Below are 25,251 nucleotides of genomic sequence, written 5' to 3' on the forward strand. Positions count from 1 at the left end.
ATCAGAAAACGGTCCGGATTTCATAGATGTGTGGATTCAACGCTAATTATAGTATCAGACATAAAAAATAAAAGTAAGAAAACAAGAAGGAGAATGAAGGAAGAGACAATATTTTTGTATGTTGTGAACTTTTTACGTTTAGTGTCTCTTTAAAAAAAAAAAAGAAGGGAGGGAAAAAGTGAGTACACGTCAATTACTCAGTAGTCAGAACAGGAGAAGGGATTTCCCATCATAACACAGTCTGCAGGAAGAGATAAGCGGCATCTGCAGCACCACTCATCTCCACTGTGACACCACACTGATGGCTACAAATACAAACATTACTCCCGATTCTACACGCTTCTGTCTGTGAATGTTGTGCAATGGGCAGAAGTGTGAGAAAAGAGAAAAAGAAGATAATGAGTAAAAATTGCTCAGGCTGTGGAAACTTATGAAGGTGCTGTAGACTTCTATCATGGCCAGTATCTGTAAAACTAGAAGTAACTTAACCCAGACTAGGACACTTCATGACTTCAGGCCACAGTCACCTATTCCCTACAGGTTGTTTGTGCAAGAAAGCACTGCATTTGCCAACTAGAGAGGAAGCAATCAGTTACTGGGCTGGTTTAATGCAAACAGAGGCCGGCTTCCTCCATTAGGCAAATAAAGCAGTTTACTATTTTATACCACATACGATAGCGACAGCTGGAATCGTGTGATTTCTCCCCGGAATCCCAAAGTCAGTGATAAGGGTATCTGTCATGTCCCTCCAGAGATCTACTGGGATCAAGACCACCAAAGGGACACAAGGTGTGGTCCCCCCCCCCAGGGAACTGCTCTTTAAGAGGGTTACAACTATCATTAACGTCACCCAGAATCATTACAAGGATTTCTGACCAATCAGTAAATTTCATTAGAATTTTTTTATAAGTGGAAGATTTGAATACGGAGAGTGGGGACATAAACCACGAGAATAAAGGTTCACATTGCGTTAGTGCAGTTCGTTTAGCGCATACGCTAACGGACTGCGTTAACGCAATGTCTAAAAAGGGATCGCGTTTAGCGATCGCGCTAGCAGATGCACGATCTGCGCTAGCGAGAACGGACCCAAAAACGCTGCAAGCAGCGTTCGAGGACCATCAGAAAATAACGAAACATCTCGAACGCATGCCAAAAATGGCATGCGTTAGGGATGCGTTACATACATTGTGGTCAATGGGTGCGCTAACGGATCCATTACATAGCATTAGTTGCGCTATGTAACGGATTCCGTCAGCGGACACCCACTAACACAATGTGAACCTATACATTCAATGCGAGATATTGTACGCCGGACACCAACAAACCTTCCCCATCATCTCTACAGGAGGCCATGTATCGAATGGGGACACTAGAGTACAAAGAAGCCATATATGAATAATTAGAATATACAGAATTAAAATACACCCCACCCAGGACCTACGTAACAACATATTAATGGAATCACGTGTCTTCAGCAATCCTACGATTGCCGGGTTAGCTTTCCTAATAGACTCAAAAACTGTGTGTCATTCAGTCCAATCTCTGAAGCCACGATTGTCACACGAGGTGAACACGGTCATTAAACCATATGGTAAAACTAGAAATATATGCAAGTATCACTGACAACACGGCATAAACCAGAATGATTGCCCTTAAAATAATACATTTCCACACCAAGAAACCCCCTCCTATTAACCCCACCTAAAAGGAAAACCCTCCACCTACCCGAAGTGATGTAAACCTACCTTACATAAGGGATGGGGCTCAAAAAAACATAAGCATCCAGTATACGGCCATACTATACAGAAAAAGTGCAAGAAAACCCAATAAATAAACCTGTAGGAAAGAGCTCGCTCCACTACTGAGAAAACCTGCACGTAGGCTTAAAAAATCTCCATGTTCCTGAAGCAGTCAGTGATCCAGATCTTAGAACGCATAAAGGGAACCTGTCAGCAGGATTGTGCACTACAGACAGTGTCAGGTCAGCGCCGTTATACTGATCACCATGATACCTGGTGATGAGAAGTGGCTCAGAAGTAAATGAGCGTTTTGTGGTAAGGTTTGTATACATTTAACATTTTTAAGTATACGGCATATCTGTACAAAGTTCAGTAAAACCAAAGACCAAGTGATCGCCTTACCAGATTTCTGTTTGGGAGGAACTTCAGGAATCGTAGAACGACACACCTCTGAAATAATAGAAGGAAAAACAGTATTACAAGAAAAACAGTAACCGAAGAAAGACAGTACAAAAAGAAATCTATTACTTCCTGCTGCTTGAATATGGCCGATATACTCTGAGGCGCTGCAGACAATCAGTGAACACTTACACAAGTACCTGTGCCCTGATCAAACAAACATCATAAGAGCATGTTTGGGGTCAGTCTGGATGACCTCCTCTTAGTAGCTACTTGTAATCCAGTATTTTTGTTACCAAAATTACTAACAACTTATCGGCAAATCTTAACAGACAATTCTCTATGCTCCTCCTTCTAGACCTGTCCTCTGCCTCTGCTGACCGCTCCCTCTTACTACAGATCCTATCGTCCCTTGGCGGCAAAGACCTCGCCCTCTCCTGGATCACTTCATACCTTTCTCCCTTACATTCCCATACTACCGCCTTATACTTCTCTTTCTGTTGGTGTCCCTCATGCTCGGTTTTGGGACACCTACTCTTCTCCATCTATTCCTTTTGGCCTCTGTGGTGTTCGTGCTAATAGTCTCCGACTTATCCAGTCCGTCCTTAACTCTGCTGCCTGACTAATCTACCTGTCTCCTCGCTACTCCTCCTCTTCTCCCCTCTGCAAATCCCTTCATTGGCTTCCAAATCCCCCAAGTATCCACTTCAAACTACTAACATGGACCTAGAAAGCCGTCCATAATCTGTTCCCTCCATAGATTTCCAAACTAATCTCCTGATATCTTCCCACATGAACTCTTCAGTCATCCCAAGACCACCTTCTCTCCTCCACACTTATTTGTTCCTCACCCTATCGCCTCCAAGACATCTCCCAAGTATCCCCCATCCTCTGGAATTCTGCACCCCAAAGGGTTTGATTATCCGGACACAATGTGTCCAGCAGAGCGGGTAGATCCTCATAAAGAGACCATCATCTGCACCGCCCTTCGCCAAAAAGATTTTCAAGAGAGAAAAAATATTCACAAGCGAGGAATAAATAGCACAAAACATGACTTACTAAGCCAGATGCGCCAAGCCTTCAGTGGCAGCACCATCCTAGGTCCCGGCTGCTCAGGGTCTGGTCATGTGGGCAACACAAGCCAAGCCAGCCCCCTTCTCCGATGTGTAGAACTTCATATTACTCAAAACAGCAAGTCATCCAGGACTGGATGGAAGTAAAGCAGCAGGGACTCGAGATGGAGCAGATAAGTTAGTACATGGCTGAATACTACTTAGGAATATTTTTTCCTGAAAGCCTCCAGCGTGCTGCACTGTAGGAGTGTTTCCAAATGTCAAAGAGCATCATTTCACGTGTGAAAATACTGCACAGACTGGAATTAGGATTTGTGTCAAATGAGGCATCAAAGATTTAGGATCTTCTACAGAAACCACCGGGATCATATCAACCACAAGAGACTGAATTGCTGAGTGCAGTAACGTGGCCACAACATACAGAGCAAGCTCCAGGGATTGTCACAGGCTCCCTGCAATAAGGGAACTGATAACGGCAGATAATTGTGCTGACTAAACAACTCCACATGAGGCAACACCCATATGGGTTTATGGGCCAATAAAATGTATGTGCGGCATGTCAATAGGTAGCATAACCGGCTCATGACCCACTGCCTACAGTCATTCTATCAGTCGTAACCATTTGTGCATTGCGCCAAAATGTGTACAGTAACCCCGGTGTGCTGATAAGGTAGAGGAAAGGAGGCCTCAGATAATGTACGTGCCTGCTGCGGCCAGAGCCCGGATGCCAGCGGTAGCACGGCTTATCCCCGGGGGCAGCGGAGCCCGGGTTACACAGGGCTGGGGGGTCTCGGTCCCTTCGGCATTTCCAGAGTTCCCCTTCTTTGCTCGTGTGCCTTACATATTGTGAAAGCTGTAGTTGGCCACTTGATTATTCGGCCACCCCACACTTCCTCTAATACACAGGCAGGGGAACGCACGGCTGAGAATGGTTAAACATTCCTTTACATTTTCTGTAACATTTCCAAGAACTGAAAAAAAAAAAAAAAAAGGGAAACATCTTGTCTATTTGCTACAATGTTTTACTGAAGGTTATTTCAGCCCAGATCTGGAGTGGAGGACGATCAATGGCGGAAACCGGAGTCGGAGAAAGTCAAAGTTTGCTCAAGTTCCTGCAATACCAAAGAGTGACGGACGGGACACAACGGCCATCGTCCCTTCCCCCAGGACACACCGGGCTGGCCGTCACCTATCGGCACACGATCAGAGCGGGTCAGTACATGGGATGCAAGAACACAGGGAATTGTACAGTTGTAGCAAATAAAGAGCCTTCACAGCTTTTCTAAGCTTATTGGGTCGTGCGATCAGTGGCTGAAGTTGCGCCATATTCCCCTGCTCGGACCGTCCGCACACCTGCAGATCATCTCACATGTTATCGCTTCGTCACCATTCAGATGTCCAGTTTTTTTCTCATATATGAAAGAAACACGGCCTGATTATAAATCGACAAGTTTTTCTTTTTTTCTAAAAATCTAAGTTTTTCCTAACCAATCAAGACCAAAAAGCAAACCTCACAGTGACTGCATCCTTGTGTTGTCTGTTTTATTTTTCACAGGCGCCAATTTATTTGATTGTGTGTTTCATCTGGATCAAAAAAGGACTGGAATGGAATCTGTCAGCAGGTTTTTTTTTACTATTTAATCTGAGAGCAGCATAATGATTCCAGGGATGTGTCACTTGCTCAATAGCTGGCTGTAGTTTCAATACAATCAGTGTTTTATCAGCAGGAGATTATTATTGCAGGACTTGGTGTCCTGTGCTAATTGGTCCATCTAATCTGTGTAACCCCCCAACCGCACCACTGACTGCATAGTAATGAAGCTACGATAGTGTAAACCGAAAGCAGCCAATCAGGGATGTGGGCGGGGTTATACACAGCTCAGCATTCAGAGAGCTGCTACATCTACAGTAGAGAAAATAGGGATTGTATGAAAACTGCACCAAACAGCCCAGCAAGTGACACATCGCCGGAATCAGGCTCTCTGCCCCTACACCATCCAGCGCTCAGATTATATAAGAAAAATTGCCGACAGATTGCCTTTAGGAGATTGTAAAATACACACACGTTAACAGCCAGTAGACTATATTGGGGGTATGAAAAACAAATACAATGTCTGAACTGGGCCTTATATGGACAGACCAAAGTGCAGTAAGTATTAAAATGGTGCAATTAACTGGGGGGGGGGGGAAAGTTTCAGATCACCCGTGTATGTGGTGTCTCTAAGGCAATACATAGACGGGCCATATAACATGGATGACTATCGTCTCACAATGCACAGACCGGCCGGCAGCTCTCCTGACCCGAGCATGGCAGCAGGTATTTCTATGCAGCCATCACGCTCTGGTCAGAAGAGCCACCGGCCAGTCCGAGCATTACGATGCGATAGCCGCCCATCTTATATGGCCCTATGACTGCACACTGCAGGAAGGAAAAGGGGGTATGTGTAGGGGAGACAAATAATAATATACATGATTTCCATTCTTGGCACAATATCACTGTAGGTAAAGGTAGAAGTCAGGTCGGTCAGTAATGAACTAACATGACATCTACGTGATCAGCAAAGTCCACACACAACAATGAGAGGTCAGTGCAAAGACAGAGGCCAGCGCTGTGCAAACAGCAGATTAGGGAGGAATGCGCTGCTGTTATAGCGAGGGGCTGGTAAGGGGCACCAGTCTCTGCCCGTCACAACATGGTACAGTGATCAGTAAGGCGAGAAGACAGCCGACATGCCTGGCTCATACAAAACAGCCAACATGTCAGACGCAGAGGGATTTTCCTTTGATTGTCACAGTAAAGACGATGATTTTAAGAGGGGATTCATTTTGCGGAGGCTTTTCACCCACTCGTGATCTGCAGCACTAGGAACACAGATACCTTTAGTCAATTATATGGTGCCCAACTGTAACTACACCGCTACACCAAAAACCTCAGATCCAATCCGTGTTTTGTTTTACAAACAGAACACAAGGTTTTTTTTTTAAACCAGAAAACCCAATTATTGGAAGGTCAGAGCAGAAAGAAAGAAGTATCAGAAAAATATAAAGAAATAAAGCGTTTGATGTACGGCACGTAGATCAGACCTTCTGGCGGAGAAGGGGACGGAGCATCATGGGACCTGTAGGGAGAACACCGCAAGTAATAAAAATGCCTGAACACAGCCTCTCCCTCATTATTCTGGCATTTGGCAAATATTAATAATTCTGGTAATCCTAACTGACCTAAAACAGAAAAGGTTTATCCTGAGTTCATGTCAGATATTGAGAAAAGCAAGATTGTGTGTCTTTTTATGCAGACTTCTGGTTTCAACTGATATATATATATATTATATACACTAGATGGTGGCCCGATTCTAACGCATCGGGTATTCTAGAATATGTATGTATATGTATATAGCAGCCACATACTATATAGGCCACGTAAAAAAGACCACAGTACCAACCCATACAAGAATAAATGATTGGCACAAGGAATGTAAAATTAACACATTTTATTCATTAATCATTAATTAAACATACATCATAATTACCTAGGCACCTCAAACAACAACTAGACGCCACTAGGCATAGGGCACAAATAACCACAACTACTATATTATAACTAGTAGGAAATAAACTCATACAGTATAGTATAACCTAACATAAACACGGTACCTCCCTATGTCATACCTAGTTTAAGCCACTGGCACACGCCTAAGTGGCAAAACAAACCGAGGGAAATTATCCATGTGCTTAGTAGGATACCTACATAGTATAAAAGTACTTCAAGTGAAGGTATATTACCTATATAGTGCCCACGTCCTAATGCGCGGCCCACCCCGACGCGCGTTTCGCCAGTTCTTCTTCCGGGGGCGTGTATCCTTAGGGAGGTAGGCGGACCTTATATATGCCCCAAAACCAATCAAAAGAATGGCGTCCCTGGTAACCCTGCATCATATGTCTGTGACGTCGGATGTAAACAAAGGCGGGGTTATGACGGCGCATCCGGCGCCCAGTATCGCTGCCAACAGGACAACCCCTCGCCGGTCAAAGGCATTGGCCGCGTCGCGCCCAGCACATCGCTGAGCGGAAGTCAGACAAGACCAAACGAGACCAGATTAGGGACGCCCGGAGCGACCAAGGCAGCGCATGCGCACAACCCCTGTGCCAGAACATAGCTACATAATCACATTACCGCCGCGTGAAGTGCCCATCTATCAACTACTACTGCCAGTGGCCCTAAGATAAAGTGCTGATGTGACTATAAAAGTGCAACAGTGCATGGTAATAGCAGCTTGGCTTCAACCACAATATACTAGCTCTATAATCAAAAGGTGACACATACCTTCTACTGGTATATGAATAATAGGAGTGCGTTCTACCAATGTTAAGTGGTTATAGCAATATATAATGGATATTAATATATTAATACTAATAACTTGAATAAAGACTAAGCCGTGAGCATTCAGCTACATATATAGCATACCTTATGACAATGAAATAATACAACAAGTGCAGCAAATACAGTAATTAATACATAAACATACACTGACAATAAACAAACAGAAGAACACATGATCGATCACAGGCATGACAAACATCAAGATACCAGGTTGTGTATATAACATATTTCCACATATTGGACGAATATTAACTTCCAGTAAAATCTTCTGCTCCATAACAGCAATAAATCTTCCATTATTCAACAACTTTCTTGGTTGTCCATAGGGATAACTTGATCAATAGGAAGCAAATATAAGGCAAAAAAAAACCGCTCGAAGATAACAAGATCTAGAATAATAATAAAAGAAAATCAATATTAAATAAAACCAACAAAAGATTCCCCCCCCTAAAAAACCTCATATATAAAAAGAAAGCGAGACCAGATTCTTTTACAAAAATGCCCCAAAGCCAAAGCTTTCGTTTAGTCCCTGTGGTGCTATCGTGCCCAGCCTATAAATCCACCGACTTTCTGTCTGTGCCAGCAGCTTACTCAGGTTACCCCCTCTGATTCTCATTCCCATGGATACTAAATCTATCCCTTTTACCTTTAAACCATGTGGATTGCACTGATGATATTGCCTAAAATGCCTAGGTATAGGTTTTAAAGATGTTTCTTCCTGAGCTGTTTTAGTATTTATAATGTCCCTGCAATGTTCACGCGTCCGGATCTTCAATTCGCGGGTGGTAAGTCCAATATAGACTTTATTGCAGGGGCACGTGGCGTGATAGATTACGCCACGAGAGGCACATGTAATCCGTTTCCTGATGGTAAAGGTTTTGGTATTATCAAAATTAGAGAAGGTTTTGCTTTTAACATGATTGAGGCACGCTTTGCATAGACCACAGGGATAAAAACCCGAGTTAGTGGACCCAGCAGACATGGCATCCCCCCTGGAGTATAGAGACTATGGACCAGAATATCACGCAAATTTTTAGTTCTTTTGGCCACAACCATAGGTCTCTCCAGTAGAATCTTTCTGAGAATTGGGTCAGAATGTAATACTTTCCAGTGTTTCTGGAGGATACCCGTAAACCGGTGCCATTTATTGTGGTATGTAGTGATAAAACGTACCCCGTTTACCTTGTCAGATCGTCCAGGTTTGTCCACTTGTCTATACAGAAGGTCATTTCTACTAGTATTTACTGCTCTTTTATATCCCTTCCTGATATTACACTTGCTGTAACCTCTTTCAAGGAATCTCCTACTCAGATCCACAGATTGTACTTCAAAATCTTCTGGATTTGTACAAATCCTTTTTGCACGTAGGAATTGTCCAGTTGGGATTCCTCTAATAGTCGCTGGATGATGTGCAGAGGTAGCGTGGAGAAAGGAATTAGTTGCAGTCGGCTTTCTATATAAATCTGTAAATAGAAAGCCTCGTTCATCAACTCCGATAGACAAATCCAAGAATTCCACATTTCTGCCTGCCTTAAAAGTAAGCCTGATGTTCAAGTCATTTTGGTTCAGTGTGTCCATACACGTACCCAACTCATCAGGGGAGCCTTCCCAGATGAACCAAATGTCATCGATATACCTCATCCAGCCTGAAATCAGGCCGGAATGAGGTATAGGATCACACACAAAGATCTCACGCTCCCAGAGGCCGAGAAATAGGTTCGCATACGATGGGGCACAACTGGCCCCCATGGCAGTACCTTGGCATTGTTTGTAAACCACACCCTTAAAGATGAAAATACCAACCAAGAAAGTTGTTGAATAATGGAAGATTTATTGCTGTTATGGAGCAGAAGATTTTACTGGAAGTTAATATTCGTCCAATATGTGGAAATATGTTATATACACAACCTGGTATCTTGATGTTTGTCATGCCTGTGATCGATCATGTGTTCTTCTGTTTGTTTATTGTCAGTGTATGTTTATGTATTAATTACTGTATTTGCTGCACTTGTTGTATTATTTCATTGTCATAAGGTATGCTATATATGTAGCTGAATGCTCACGGCTTAGTCTTTATTCAAGTTATTAGTATTAATATATTAATATCCATTATATATTGCTATAACCACTTAACATTGGTAGAACGCACTCCTATTATTCATATACCAGTAGAAGGTATGTGTCACCTTTTGATTATAGAGCTAGTATATTGTGGTTGAAGCCAAGCTGCTATTACCATGCACTGTTGCACTTTTATAGTCACATCAGCACTTTATCTTAGGGCCACTGGCAGTAGTAGTTGATAGATGGGCACTTCACGCGGCGGTAATGTGATTATGTAGCTATGTTCTGGCACAGGGGTTGTGCGCATGCGCTGCCTTGGTCGCTCCGGGCGTCCCTAATCTGGTCTCGTTTGGTCTTGTCTGACTTCCGCTCAGCGATGTGCTGGGCGCGACGCGGCCAATGCCTTTGACCGGCGAGGGGTTGTCCTGTTGGCAGCGATACTGGGCGCCGGATGAGCCGTCATAACCCCGCCTTTGTTTACATCCGACGTCACAGACATATGATGCAGGGTTACCAGGGACGCCATTCTTTTGATTGGTTTTGGGGCATATATAAGGTCCGCCTACCTCCCTAAGGATACACGCCCCCGGAAGAAGAACTGGCGAAACGCGCGTCGGGGTGGGCCGCGCATTAGGACGTGGGCACTATATAGGTAATATACCTTCACTTGAAGTACTTTTATACTATGTAGGTATCCTACTAAGCACATGGATAATTTCCCTCGGTTTGTTTTGCCACTTAGGCGTGTGCCAGTGGCTTAAACTAGGTATGACATAGGGAGGTACCGTGTTTATGTTAGGTTATACTATACTGTATGAGTTTATTTCCTACTAGTTATAATATAGTAGTTGTGGTTATTTGGGCCCTATGCCTAGTGGCGTCTAGTTGTTGTTTGAGGTGCCTAGGTAATTATGATGTATGTTTAATTAATGATTAATGAATAAAATGTGTTAATTTTACATTCCTTGTGCCAATCATTTATTCTTGTATGGGTTGGTACTGTGGTCTTTTTTACTGGTACGGAATGTGACCAAGCCTGGTGCTTAGGTCATTTGGATTTAAATGTATGCATATATAGGCCACGTAGTATATAGGAGACATGTAGTATATAGCAGACAAATACGATGTGGCCCGTGTTATATACTATGTGGCTGCTATATACATACATATTCTAGAATACCCGATGCATTAATACAGGCCACGCAATATATAACAGTGGCCTCGCAGTGTATAACACAGCCCAAACAGTATATAACACAGCCCACGCAGTATATAGCAGCTACGCAGTATATAACACAGTCGACGTAGTATATAACACAAGCCACGCAGTATATAACACTGGCCACGTAATATATAACACAGCCCACGCAGTATATAACACTGGCCAGGTAGTATATAGCAGCCACGCGGTATATTACACAGCCCACGCAGTATATAACACTGGCCAAGTAGTATATAGCAGCCACGTGGTATATTACACAGCCTAAGTAGTATACAGCAGTGTCGGCACCATATCCCTGTTAAAAAAAATAATAATTAAAATTAAAAATAGTTATATACTCACCTGCCGGGATCCAATCCAGCGAGGCTCTGGCGCAGGCGATGAGCGCGCGGCTGCCGCCATCTTCCGTTCCCAGGATGCATTGCGAAATTACCCACGTGACTTAGCGGTCTCGCAAGAGCGCTAAGTCTTCTGGGTAATTTCGCAATGCATCTCTGGAAACGTTAGATGGTGGCAGCCGCGTGCGGCTCGGCGGACTACGGAGGGTGAGAATAGCAGGTTTTTTGTTTTTCATTATTTTTAACATTACATTTTTTACTATTGATGCTGCATAGGCAGCATCAATAGTAAACAGTTGGGGACACAGGGTTAATAGCAGCGGTTACGCGGTCCGTTACCGCTGGCATTAACCCTGTGTTATCGGTGACCGGAGGGGAGTATGCGGGCAGTGACTGCGGGGAGTAGGGAGGGACTAATCAGACTGTGCCCGTCGCTGATTGAGACCAATCAGCGACGCGGGATTTCCGTTACGGAAGTTGAGGACAGAAAGACGGAAGTACCCCTTAGACAAAATTATATATATATATATATATATATATATACAGGTCCTTCTCAAAAAATTTGCATATAGTGTTAAATTTCATTATTTACCATAATGTAATGATTACAATTAAACTTTCATATATTATAGATTCATTATCCACCAACTGAAATTTGTCAGGTCTTTTATTGTTTTAATACTGATGATTTTGGCATACAACTCCTGATAACCCAAAAAACCTGTCTCAATAAATTAGCATATCAAGAAAAGGTTCTCTAAACGACCTATTACCCTAATCTTCTGAATCAACTAATTAACTCTAAACACATGCAAAAGATACCTGAGGCTTTTATAAACTCCCTGCCTGGTTCATTACTCAAAACCCCCATCATGGGTAAGACTAGCGACCTGACAGATGTCAAGAAGGCCATCATTGACACCCTCAAGCAAGAGGGTAAGACCCAGAAAGAAATTTCTCAACAAATAGGCTGTTCCCAGAGTGCTGTATCAAGACACCTCAATGGTAAGTCTGTTGGAAGGAAACAATGTGGCAGAAAACGCTGTACAACGAGAAGAGGAGACCGGACCCTGAGGAAGATTGTGGAGAAGGACCGATTCCAGACCTTGGGGAACCTGAGGAAGCAGTGGACTGAGTCTGGTGTGGAAACATCCAGAGCCACCGTGCACAGGCGTGTGCAGGAAATGGGCTACAGGTGCCGCATTCCCCAGGTAAAGCCACTTTTGAGCTACAGAGAAGCAGCACTGGACTGTTGCTAAGTGGTCCCAAGTACTTTTTTCTGATGAAAGCAAATTTTGCATGTCATTCGGAAATCAAGGTGCCAGAGTCTGGAGGAAGACTGGGGAGAAGGAAATGCCAAAATGCCTGAAGTCCAGTGTCAAGTACCCACAGTCAGTGATGGTGTGGGGTGCCATGTCAGCTGCTGGTGTTGGTCCACTGTGTTTCATCAAGGGCAGGGTCAATGCAGCTAGCTATCAGGAGATTTTGGAGCACTTCATGCTTCCATCGGCTGAAATGCTTTATGGAGATGAAGATTTCATTTTTCAGCACGACCTGGCACCTGCTCACAGTGCCAAAACCACTGGTAAATGGTTTACTGACCATGGTATTACTGTGCTCAATTGGCCTGCCAACTCTCCTGACCTGAACCCCATAGAGAATCTGTGGGATATTGTGAAGAGAAAGTTGAGAGACGCAAGACCCAACACTCTGGATGAGCTTAAGGCCGCTATTGAAGCATCCTGGGCCTCCATAACATCTCAGCAGTGTCACAGGCTGATTGCCTCCATGCCACGCCGCATTGAAGCAGTCATTTCTGCCAAAGGATTCCCGACCAAGTATTGAGTGCATAACCGAACATTATTATTTGTTGTTTTTTTTGTTTGTTATTAAAAAACACTTTTATTTGATTGGATGGGTGAAATATGCTAATTTATTGAGACAGGTTTTTTGGGTTATCAGGAGTTGTATGCCAAAATCATCAGTATTAAAGCAATAAAAGACCTGACAAATTTCAGTTGGTGGATAATGAATCTATAATATATGAAAGTTTAATTGTAATCATTACATTATGGGAAATAATGAAATTTAACACTATATGCTAATTTTTTGAGAAGGACCTATATATATATATATATATATATATATATATATATATATATATATATATATATATATTTTTATATATATATATATATATATATATATATATATATATATATATGTATATATATATATATATATATATATATATATATATATATATGTATATATATATATATATATATATATATATATATATATATATATATGTATATATATGTGTATATATATATATATATATATATATATATATATATATATATATATATATATATATATATATATATATATATATATATACACACATATATATACAGTACAGACCAATAGTTTGGACACACCTCATTTAATGATTTTTCTGTATTTTCATGACTATGAAAATTGTACATTCACACTGAAGGCATCGAAACTATGAATTAACACATGTGGAATTATATACTAACAAAAAAGTGTGAAACAAGTGAAATTATGTCTTATATTCTATGTTCTTCAAAGTAGCCACCTTTTGCTTTGATGACTGCTTTGCACACTCTTGGCATTCTCTTGATGAGCTTCCAGAGGTAGTCACCGGGAATGGTTTTCACTTCACAGGTGTGCCCTGTCAGGTTTAATAAGTGGGATTTCTTGCCTTATAAATGGGGTTGGGACCATCAGTTGTGTTGTGCAGATATTTGGTGGATACATAGCTGATAGTCCTACTGAATAGACTGATAGAATTTGTATTATGGCAAGAAAAAAGCAGCTAAGTAAAGAAAAACGAGTGGCCATCATTACTTTAAGAAATGAAGGTCAGTCAGTCCGAAAAATTGGGAAACCTTTGAAAGTGTTCCCAAGTGCAGTGGCAAAAACCATCAAGCACTACAAAGAAACTGGCTCACATGAGGACCGCCCCAGGAAAGGAAGACCAAGAGTCACCTCTGCTTCTGAGGATAAGTTTATCTGAGTCACCAGCCTCAGAAATTGCAGGTTAACAGCAGCTCAGATTAGAGACCAGGTCAATGCCACAGAGTTCTAGCAGCAGACACATGTCTACAACAACTGTTAAGAGGAGACTTTGTACAGCAGGCCTTCATGGTAAAATAGCTGCTAGGACACCACTGCTAAGGACACGCAACAAGCAAAGAGACTTGTTTGGGCTAAAGAACACAAGGAATGGACATTAGACCAGTGGAAATCTGTGCTTTGGTCTGATGAGTCCAAATTTGAGATCTTTGGTTCCAACCACCGTGTCTTTGTGTGATGCAGAAAAGGTGAACGGATGGACTCTATGCCTGGTTCCCACCGTGAAGCATGGAGGAGGGGGTGTGATGGTGTGGGGTGCTTTGCTGGTGACACTGTTGGGGATTTATTCAAAATTGAAGGCATACTGAACCAGCATGGCTACCACAGCATCTTGCAGTGGCATAATATTCCATCCGGTTTGCGTTTAGTTGGACCATCATTTATTTTTCAACAGGACAATGACCCCAAACCACCCCCAGGCTATGAAAGGGCTATTTGACCAAGAAGGAGAGTGATGAGGTGCTACGCCAGATGACCTGGCCTCCACAGTCACCAGACCTGAACCCAATCGAGATGGTTTGGGGTGAGCTGGACCACAGAGTGAAGGCAATAGGGCTAACAAGTGCTAAGCATCTCTGGGAACTCCTTCAAGATTGTTGGAAGACCATTCCCGGTGACTACCTCTAGAAGCTCATTAAGAGAATGCCAAGAGTGTACAAAGCAGTCATCAAAGCAAAAGGTGGCTACTTTGAAGAACCTAGAATTTAAGACATAATTTCAGTTGTTTCACACTTTTTTGCCAAGTATATAATTCCACATGTGTTAATTCATAGTTTTGATGCCTTCAGTGTGAATGTACAATATTCATAGTCATGAAAATAGGTCTCCGGTGGCTTCTCTCCGCCCCGATCCCCTAGACTGATACGTCTGTGTGTAAGCAAATGATCCATCAGTCAGAGGGAGCACGACGGGGAGATGCTGCCGGGGACTCGCCTCATTCTAGACATCACAGTTGCATGGTCTCCATCCGGGTGAACCATCCATCTAGGGAAGTAAGGGAGCCAGCCTCTGATTTGTGCTGCCTGTGGTTCCAGCACCATGAATCAGCTGTCAGATTCCCTTTAAATGGCAGCCTGTAAGAAAAAAGGACGCCAAGAAAAACATTATGATCCAAAATATGACCAAAAAAAATCAAAAGCTTGGTTCTCAGAACATTCATGAATTGTACTCCTTGTTCAGAGGATATCATGCTGTAAAAGGTTATGAATGGAGCCCCCGCTAAGATAATCCAGAATAACCTTATTAATGCTAAATAAATAGAATGGCAGCCAGCCGTCCTCTACAAAGCAACGCAAGAGCCAACGACACAAGTCGCTTGCTATCATGGCTAACAGGATATTGATTAATTATTGGCCGGCAGATTCCTGTGCTGACAGAGCAAATGTCCCAATACAAAAGCAGAAAATAATGTGTACAAGGTCCAAAACAGCTTTCATGGGGAAGGGCAGTTTCTACAGGTTTCCATGCTATGGCCTGTCATCCATTGAGGTCACCGGGAATGTGACCTTAATTGTTAGGCTCGATGTCTTATAGTGACAACCGAATATCTTTAATATAAACATAGTTACTCCTGGCTGTATTTTACTCTCCCAAACAGGGCTGTTGAGTCGGTAAGCCAAACCTCCGACTCCACCAAAATGGGCTCCGACTCCATGACTACAACTCCACAGCCCTGATCCCAACAATGCCGTACAGCAACGAAAAAAGACATGGTATCGGAGATAGATATAAATCTATATATTATGGAATTATTCGTTTGGTGGCCACAAGCTCTCCAACATGGGGACTCGCGTGTGATCCGGATGACTAAAGGAAACTTGGGGTTACTTGTAACCATGAATCAGGTTTTATAAAAAGGTGGAAATGCTCATTAGAAATAAGTGATCCAAAACATCCTCTATCAGCGAGTTCACCAACCATCTCTTTCCGCTCTTCCTTAACGGCAGATTTTGGCCATGCCGGATGTTACCATGCCCGAGGCTATCTTCTACAACAGATAAGTTACGGCTAAGGCTATTTTCACACATCAGGTTTTCAGTGTCAGGCTAAAACCGGCGAATGTTGGAAAAACTGGATCCGGCGCAGATTGTGAAAAACTGATGCAACGGATCCATTTTTTTGACGGATCCGGCTAGCATATCTAGACTATTGGATAAAAAAAAAAATTTGGATCATGCTCAGTTTAAAAAACCGGATCAGGCCGCCGAATCCGGCGCTTCAGGCTTTTTCGCCGGAGACAAAAAACGTTGCTGTGGACGTTTTTTCAAGAAACCGGAAGCGGCAGATTTCGGCAAAAACCGGACGAAACGCAATGTCATCCGGTGCAATCCGGCACTAATACAAGTCTATGGGGGAAAAAAAACCTGATCTGGTTTTTTGAAAATTAGCCGGATTTAGCCTGACACTGAAAACCTGATGTGTGAAAGTAGCCTAACTAGGTCTGAAAGCAGGGGAAAAGTGAATACCGGAATGAATATCCCTATATAATCCAGTCGAAGCGAAATTCCTCATCCCCCCTGACATGTTGCACCATGCCTTGTATCTTCAGGGATTAAAAACAAAAGCCGTTCCTTTCCCTGGAGACGCCGGACACGACAAAGCATGTCTGGGAAGCTTTTGTGGGATTTTGATAGCTGTTGTCCCACATTATGTATGTATCATGAAGAACAGCTGGGCAGGGCTGCAGCTTCCAAGCACATAAAATATACGGCACCGAGTCTACAGTGATAACGCTAGAAAAAAAAAAGAAATAGATTTCTGGGTCCTTTATCCATGTGTATAAATGACAGCTGGACCTTCACTGGCTGACCATTGTGAATGCCGTTCCTACAAACGCCCTTCCCAGATAATGGGGTGCTGTACACCGGCTGTCAATCTGTCGAAATCGAGAAAAACGCTCATTCGTCGAGTAAAGCAACTTTTAAGCAAGCTTAAAAAGCATTGTTCTCGGCAGCACCTCATCCTTGGTCAGCCTAAGCAGGACATGTGCTGCTGAGAACTATGCACGCTGAAGGATCCATTACTGATTGTTCTGTATACACAGGGGCAGCGGCCACAGCTACTTATTAGGAAGCCTGAGAATGTCCGCCGTCTACCGACCACCAACTACGGCAGGCTTATTGCTGCCTGAACTGCGGCACTTTGGAAAGCTGACCAGGGACTACGCGTCTACACCGACTATTCCAAGTAGGGGCCCCTGGTGGTATCTCCCTGCCCCACTCAATTGACAGGTCCTTGCAGATGGAGTCCTTGGTGGGATTTGAACCCAGGGCCCCAGAGCTAACATCTAAGTCACCGTGCTCCTGACTTCTCTAAAAACATTTTTTTACATTTCTGATTTTAGAACGTACTAGTGATTTTACTCAATGCATTTTTAGAATCTATTTGACGAATCAGAAGTGTCAGAAATGTGAGGGTAAAATTGCTGGAACTCCCATGCTTTTAGGATTGTTGGTGCTTTGCAAAAAAAAAATAATAATAATTGGCGGTTAGGCCACACCCAATTGGCCATTTCAAATAGCCACTTTATTCAGGCCTCTTTCTCAGGATGGTATTGGTCATCCATACCTCCGTCTTTTATGGCTTGGAAGATGGTGCTAGTGTAAACTAATGGAGCTACTTACATGGAAGTTTTCTCACTTCTGTTTTAGAAGAACGCAGCATGCGCCATTTTGATCTGTTTTAACACGAGAATACGAAAATCAACATCTATAAGGGGTGCTGAAAATTCATACATTAGTATTCCATCAGTTTTTGCATATATATTTGCATTCATTGCCAGAAAAAAGTGAAATAAAATCTACATGCAGAACCTGATCAATATTGATAGATGATGGAACACCAATTCATTCAGTATAGTGTTCCCACATTGCAGATAGTCTTTAAGTGGCGATATTGGGAGCGGACATTTTCAGTCGACCTATAGAAGAACGATTTGTGGCAAAAAATGTAAAAAAAAAAAAAAAAAAAAAAAAAGCCATCCAGAAATGTCATATTTTTTTATGCACCGTACGTGTATTTTAATGGCCGAGTTCACGTCTGTGCTACAAACGCACGTAGAGGACAGGTTCGTAACACGACCTGCACGACCACCCCCAGAAATGGCAGCCTTAAGCTGTAGCGCTGAATGAAGCGGAGCAATTTATAACAAGTATTTCCAGTTACAAGCTATTTACTGTGATGAAACCTGAATTCCTGCATACATACAGCACAATGTGCAGCGCACAACTTATCTCATGATTGTCCATAGTGTCAGACTGGAAAATAACCTGGAATGTACATTAAACTTGGCAACGTGCCCGATCTGGGCAGCCAGCCTGTATAATTTCCAAAAAAGGGGCAAAATTCTGTGCAGATTTCCTTTAATATGCTGATTTCCCCCCCCCCCCCCCCTAGATGCAGCATCTATCACTCTCTCGTCCCCAGAATTTCTCTACGACGTCATTACACTGGATCCGTCGCACACGTTTTTCCCTATTTTCATAACGTCCGTCTATACGTCATTTTGCTGCACCACGACGAACGAGAGAGAGAGATTTTTTCCCTGACTTGAAAATCCTTCCGGGCATGCTCAGAAAGGAAAAACTGGATCCGTCGCTGGATTCCAGTGTGTGACGGTCAGCGACGGATCCTGCGTCCATAGGCTTCCATTGTAGCCGACGACGGCCAGCGCAGGATGCGTCACTGACCGATTTTCCGATGTGCACAAAAAAACGTTACAATGAACATTTTCTCTGCACGACGGACCGCTATTTTACGACGGATCCAGTGCACGACAGATGAAACGGATGGCTATCCGTCACAATCCGTCGCTAATACAAATCTATGGGAAAATGCAGGATCCAGCATTCTCAAAAATCGACTGATTGTGACGGTTCTGAAAAGACGGAAGTTTAAGACTGGAGGATTACCACAGTGCAATCTCAATGTTTACCTATGGATACAAAGTCAGTCGCTACAGAGTTGAATATGAATTTATCTGTCCAGCCAGTCCACTGACGCCTCCACCCTGTGCCAGTCATTACACTGGTTACCCATCCACTACAACGTACAATATAAACTTCTCTCACCCAGAAAGCTTTAACAGTTCTGCACCTCCAAACATCTCCTCCCGCATCTCCATCACCCAACCCATGTTCTACAACGGAGCTAAAACAAACATCCGCCATAATCTGAACCTCGCATCTCCAAGACCTCTATCATGCCACACCAGTTCTCTGGAACATACTACCCTGGATGATCCGATTAATACCCAACACACACATTTTTAAGCATGCTTTGAAAACACCTCTTTAGGCCTATCACCTCCCTTCACCAAACTGACTCTCCCCTGGTCCCCATTTCTAAACTTTCCTCAACATCTGCTCCCTCCTACTCATCTGTCTCCACATCCTCCATGCATCCAAAAGCACTTTGTATCTGTACTTAGGCAGATACTGGCTGACGACCGGATCTGGCAGCTTTTCGTAGACCCCTATTATGACAGCTGGACCATACATGACCATCAGGTTCTACCTATTGTGTCCTCCTATTTCCTTGTAGATTGTACGCTTGCTATCAGGACCCCCACTCCTCCTGCAACTGTTGTACAGGTTTGTCCCTAAAATCTGAACACCTAGGAATTCTCATTAACTATAAAAAAAAGTTTTCCTCCACAGATTAAACATGGCTTTGTAGAATGAAGAAAGAATTGAAATGCAACTTCTCAGTGGACGTGAAGGATGGTCACACGGAAAGATAGCAGATGAATTTAATGTAGATCTTCCAAGGAGGATCCCACTTGGCTTTTCCAAGGTGGCAAAGGCTGCAAAGCAAACCAAATTTTGTTGGTTATAGAAAGTGGCAAGGAGAAAAAAAGAAAGTGGTTTGTTCAGGTGTTAGGACCACTCTTCTTCAATGAACATGTAATTGGTGAGGCTTATATCGCCATGCTAAGAGATCAGTTAATCCCCAATGTGAAGGTTTACATGAAGGACTCCTGTTTCAACAGGATGGCGTCCCTGCCCATTTTGCAACGGTGGTAAGAGATTGGTTGAATGACTATTTACCTAACTGGATTGGAAGACGTTGCCATGTGGAGTGGTCTCATCGTTCGCCCGACCTTAGCCCTCCTCGTTCGCCCGACCTTAGCCCTCCTCGTTCGCCCGACCTTAGCCCTCCTCGTTCGCCCGACCTTAGCCCTCCTCGTTCGCCCGACCTTAGCCCTCCTCGTTCGCCCGACCTTAGCCCTCCTCGTTCGCCCGACCTTAGCCCTCCTCGTTCGCCCGACCTTAGCCCTCCTCGTTCGCCCGACCTTAGCCCTCCTCGTTCGCCCGACCTTAGCCCTCCTCGTTCGCCCGACCTTAGCCCTCCTCGTTCGCCCGACCTTAGCCCTCCTCGTTCGCCCGACCTTAGCCCTCCTCGTTCGCCCGACCTTAGCCCTCCTCGTTCGCCCGACCTTAGCCCTCCTCGTTCGCCCGACCTTAGCCCTCCTCGTTCGCCCGACCTTAGCCCTCCTCGTTCGCCCGACCTTAGCCCTCCTCGTTCGCCCGACCTTAGCCCTCCTCGTTCGCCCGACCTTAGCCCTCCTCGTTCGCCCGACCTTAGCCCTCCTCGTTCGCCCGACCTTAGCCCTCCTCGTTCGCCCGACCTTAGCCCTCCTCGTTCGCCCGACCTTAGCCCTCCTCGTTCGCCTGACCTTAGCCCTCCTCATTCGCCTGACCTTAGCCCTCCTCGACTTCTTTTCCTGTGGTCTGCTAAAGGAGAAGGTGTACTGAATGAAAATCACAAATGTAACACTCGACTGAACACAAAGAATGAATGTGCTAAGTGGGGCAGCATGGTCACTCAGTGGTTAGCCTTGCTTCGTGGGAGTCCTGGGTTCAAATCCCACCAAGGACGACATCTACAAGGAGTTTATATGTTCTCCCCGTGTTTGCGTGGGTTTCCTCCGGGTACACTGGTTTCCTTCCACATTCCAAAGACATACTGATAGGGAATTTAGATTGTGAGCCCCATCGGGGACAGCGATGATAATGTGTGCAAACTGTAAAGCGCTGCGGAATATGTTAGCGCTATATAAAAGATTATTATTATTTATTACATCGTGTTCACGTCAATTTTGCAAAGAGCCTCAAACAATTATTGAAATCATTGAATAAGTTAATATTCCAATTGAATAAAATGTTAATAAATTTGCTGAAAATGTGTATTTTTTGCCTAGGTGTCCAGACTTTAGGGAGACCCTGTATTAGGCCAGTTTCACACGTCAGTGGCTCCGGTACGTGAGGTGACAGTTTCGAGCGGTCACGTGGGGCCACCGATCACAATCATGAATATGAGGCTCCACCTCCCAAAGGGGTGGAGCCGCATATTCATTACTGTAAACGAGCGGCCCCACGTGACCGCTCATACAGTACAAGGTGCGGCCAGGACAGGACGCTGCGAGGGATCCGGAAGCTAGGTTGAGTATTTTAATCACAGCGGGGTGGGGGGGGGGGGACTTTGGCGCACAGGGAGTGGGAGGGGGATGGGGACCTGGATATTGATTTTACACACTAATATTCCTATCTTCTCTACAGCAAACGCTGCTGCAGGGAAGATATGAATGGGGCTTCAGCACGATGCCGGGGACAGCGCTAAATTTTAGCGCCGTCTCCAGCACGGTGCGTGTGGTACCCAGTGGGCACACGGGCGGCACACGTGTGCCACACTGATGTGCCACAGAAACGCAGCGGCACACGGACACGGATAATTCCGGTACCGATTTTTCCGGTATCGGAAATATCTGGACGTGCGAGACTGCCCTTAGGTGTTAATTTGTGATGTCTTTATTGTTTGTACGCCCCCCCTTAATTATAAAGTGCTGTGGGACATGGTCTCCCTATCGAGAACACGGCTTGGTGGGCTAGGGTTGGGTGGAAGAACGCTCGACCCAATGAGTATTAGGATAACAGCCATCTAAAAGGTGTGTGGCCAGTTATGGGTCCTATGAATAGATGAAAGTCCAAACAGATAAAAGACAGACTCCCAACAGTTTAGGTCATTGGATACAAGAAATTCAATCACTCGATACTTTTGTTCTTTGGGCAGATAAGTCGCTGCCAAATTAGTCTGGCAGCAGCCGACTCCACTGTCCCCATAGAGAATGAGCATGTACAGAGTGGTCAGGAGAGAGACGATAGAATAACCTTTGGGCTGACAGTTCTCCGATGAGCATGGCCAGAACATTTCCCATCATTCCTGAATCACAGGCTATAAATGCATCAGGTCTGTGAAATCAAATAATAGATCCCTTCAAGGCTGGATCAGAGGAACCGTGTCACAATGAGAAGGTGCAAGAATCTGAGGTGTGTAACAGGATGTCATTGACAAATATCACACGGCCATCAGAAACGAGGAGCATATTATCAGAGCTGTCAGAAGTCCTCAGGACAGGCACATATTACTGGAGCCAGACTAAATCTATATAGGTGATCGTGTTCAGTTAAAGGGAATCTGCCAGCAACATAACGTAGGGACAGAGACCCTGATTCCAGTGATGTGTCACTTAGTATACTAGGTGCAGTAGTTATGATGGTCACAGTTTTCTCTGCAGCAGATCTAGCAGAGCTCAGATGTTGAGCCCTGTATAACCCCGTCCACACCACATCTTTGTGTGTACATTGTATAGTGACAGTGAGCTGGGGGCGGCCTAGGATGCAGGAGGCCAGCTGTCCTATAGTGATGAACTCCTGTTGATAAAATACTGATTGTATTGAAATCGCAAAACGAAACTGACACATCGCTGGAATCAGGGTCTCTGCCTCTACATCATGCAGCCATCAAAGTACATAGCAAATACCTGCTGTCACATTCCCTTTAAGGCCAATTCCTCTTCCATGAAATAATTCCACAGCAGTGTGCAGGATGTGACGGAAAAGCTTCTTGGTACATACACAGCAAATCTACAAATTACAAAAAAAGACAAATCACATAAAAATGGACGATTGGCCAATCACATTTGCCCTATTAAAGATGCATGATAAAAGATGCAAAAAAGATACCGACTCAGTGGTAAAGTGCTGTGGAATAAGTTGGTGCTATAGAAATAAAATTATTATTGTTATACATGGGTAAGAAAGGCAAAGGTTTCAGCGTTGATGTAAATCATATAGAAAGAGAACCTAAACAATCACCATAAGGGCTCGTGCACATGAGCGTAAAAATCGGACGAGTGCGGTCAGCCGCTTTGACGGACAGCTTATGTCCACATGTTATCCTATGGGGTTGTGCACATGTCCGATTTTTTTCTCGCATGCCTCCGTTGCATCCGTTCAGATTGCACTCAGCCATTCAAGTCTATGGAACAGTGGAAAAAAAATATCCAGCTGCACTCGGATGGCATCTGGTTGCGGTCTAATTTTCACGGACAGACTGAATGGAGAAGAAGATGGAGCAAATTTTTTTGTCGCCTCATCTGAGATAATCAAATCAGAGTTGATCAGCGTAATCGAAATGATTTTCTTGGATGAGAGGAAAACAGTTGTGTGATCTCAGCCTAAATGGAATTTTCCATCGCTGTCTACAAACATGGAGATTTAACCGTTACATTGCAAAGGACCAAATACGGTAGGTTGTGCATTTCTTGTAATTTTCATAGCATGTCCTCAATTCAGAGCAGATTAATCTCCAAGGCATGTATTATAAAAGGTCCCATTCCCCTGCGTTGCACTGGAATTTCCTACCATTCATAAAAGGAATTGGTCCCCAGGTTTTTGTTATCCGATCTGAGAGCAGCATAATGCAGAGACAGAGACCCTGATTCCAGAAATGTGTCACTTACGGAGCTACTTGCTGTAGTATTGATATAATCCCTGAATTATCTTCTGCAGATCTAACAGTTCTCTAATGCTGAGCTCTGGATAACCCCGTCCACACCACTGATTGGCAGCTTTCTGCCTATGCACAGTGTACACAGAAAGCTGTCAGTGGTGGTACTAACTAGCACCAGATTTACCAGTTCTCTAGTGATAATCTCCTGCTAAAGAAACAGACATTTTATAAACACTACAGCAAGCAGCTCAGTAAGTGACATCACCGGAATCAGAGTCTCTGGCCCTACATTATGCGGCTATTACATTAGGTGGCAAAATTCTGGTGACCGATGTCTTTAACCCCTTTACCCCCAAGGGTGGTTTGCACGTTAATGACCGGGCCAATTTTTACAATTCTGACCACTGTCTCTTTATGAGGTTATAACTCTGGAACGCTTCAACGGATCCCGGTGATTCTGACATTGTTTTCTCGTGACATATTGTACTTCATGATAGTGGTAAAAATTCTTTGATAGTACCTGCGTTTATTTGTGAAAAAAAACGGAAATTTGGCGAAAATTATGAAAATTTCACAATTTTCCAACTTTGAATTTTTATGCAATTAAATCACAGAGATGTCACACAAAATACTTAATAAGTAACATTTCCCACATGTCTACTTTACATCAGCACAATTTTGGAACCAAAATTTTTTTTTGTTAGGGAGTTATAAGGGTTAAAAGTTGACCAGCAATTTCTCATTTTTACAAACACCTTTTTTTTTTTAGGGACCACATCTCATTTGAAGTCATTTTGAAGGGTCTATATGATAGAAAATACCCAAGTGTGACACCATTCTAAAAACTGCACCCCTCAAGGTGCTCAAAACCACATTCAAGAAGTTTATTAACCCTTCTGGTGCTTCACAGGATTTTTTGGAATGTTTAACCCTGCTGTTCTGTTCGGTCTGGGGAGACCTATTTTGAACTTTGGTATTTTTTGGGGTGTTCAAGATGCGGTTCTGAAACTTGTGGTTGATTGACTTAAATGAGGATGGGTCGGTCGGCCACGGGTTTCAGAGCCGCATCTTGAATATT

The 25,251-nt window shown here is 43.6% G+C and overlaps 1 protein-coding gene across 3 annotated transcripts in view; it reads right to left on the bottom strand.

Moving 5' to 3' along the window:
- The window catches only part of IPPK (inositol-pentakisphosphate 2-kinase), a 126,867-nt gene that overhangs the window by 58,475 nt on the left and 43,141 nt on the right, over window positions 1–25,251 (bottom strand). Inside the window, exons 1-2 of one of the 3 annotated variants that reach the window (XM_069736920.1) lie at window positions 23,203–23,282; window positions 2,142–2,189 (exon numbers count right to left, since the gene is read on the bottom strand). The exons of 1 other annotated variant lie outside the window; for it this stretch is intronic. Coding sequence is in view for 1 of the 2 variants with exons in the window: in XM_069736918.1 (XP_069593019.1) it covers window positions 2,142–2,189 (48 nt within the window). In the remaining variant the exon portion in view is untranslated. Of the gene's footprint in view, window positions 1–2,141; window positions 2,190–23,202; window positions 23,283–25,251 lie in introns of those variants that run through there. One more of the 3 variants, XM_069736918.1, reaches the window with a different exon arrangement.

This window comes from Ranitomeya imitator, chromosome 8 (assembly GCF_032444005.1).
Source record: "Ranitomeya imitator isolate aRanImi1 chromosome 8, aRanImi1.pri, whole genome shotgun sequence".
NCBI classification, from domain to species: domain Eukaryota; kingdom Metazoa; phylum Chordata; class Amphibia; order Anura; family Dendrobatidae; genus Ranitomeya; species Ranitomeya imitator.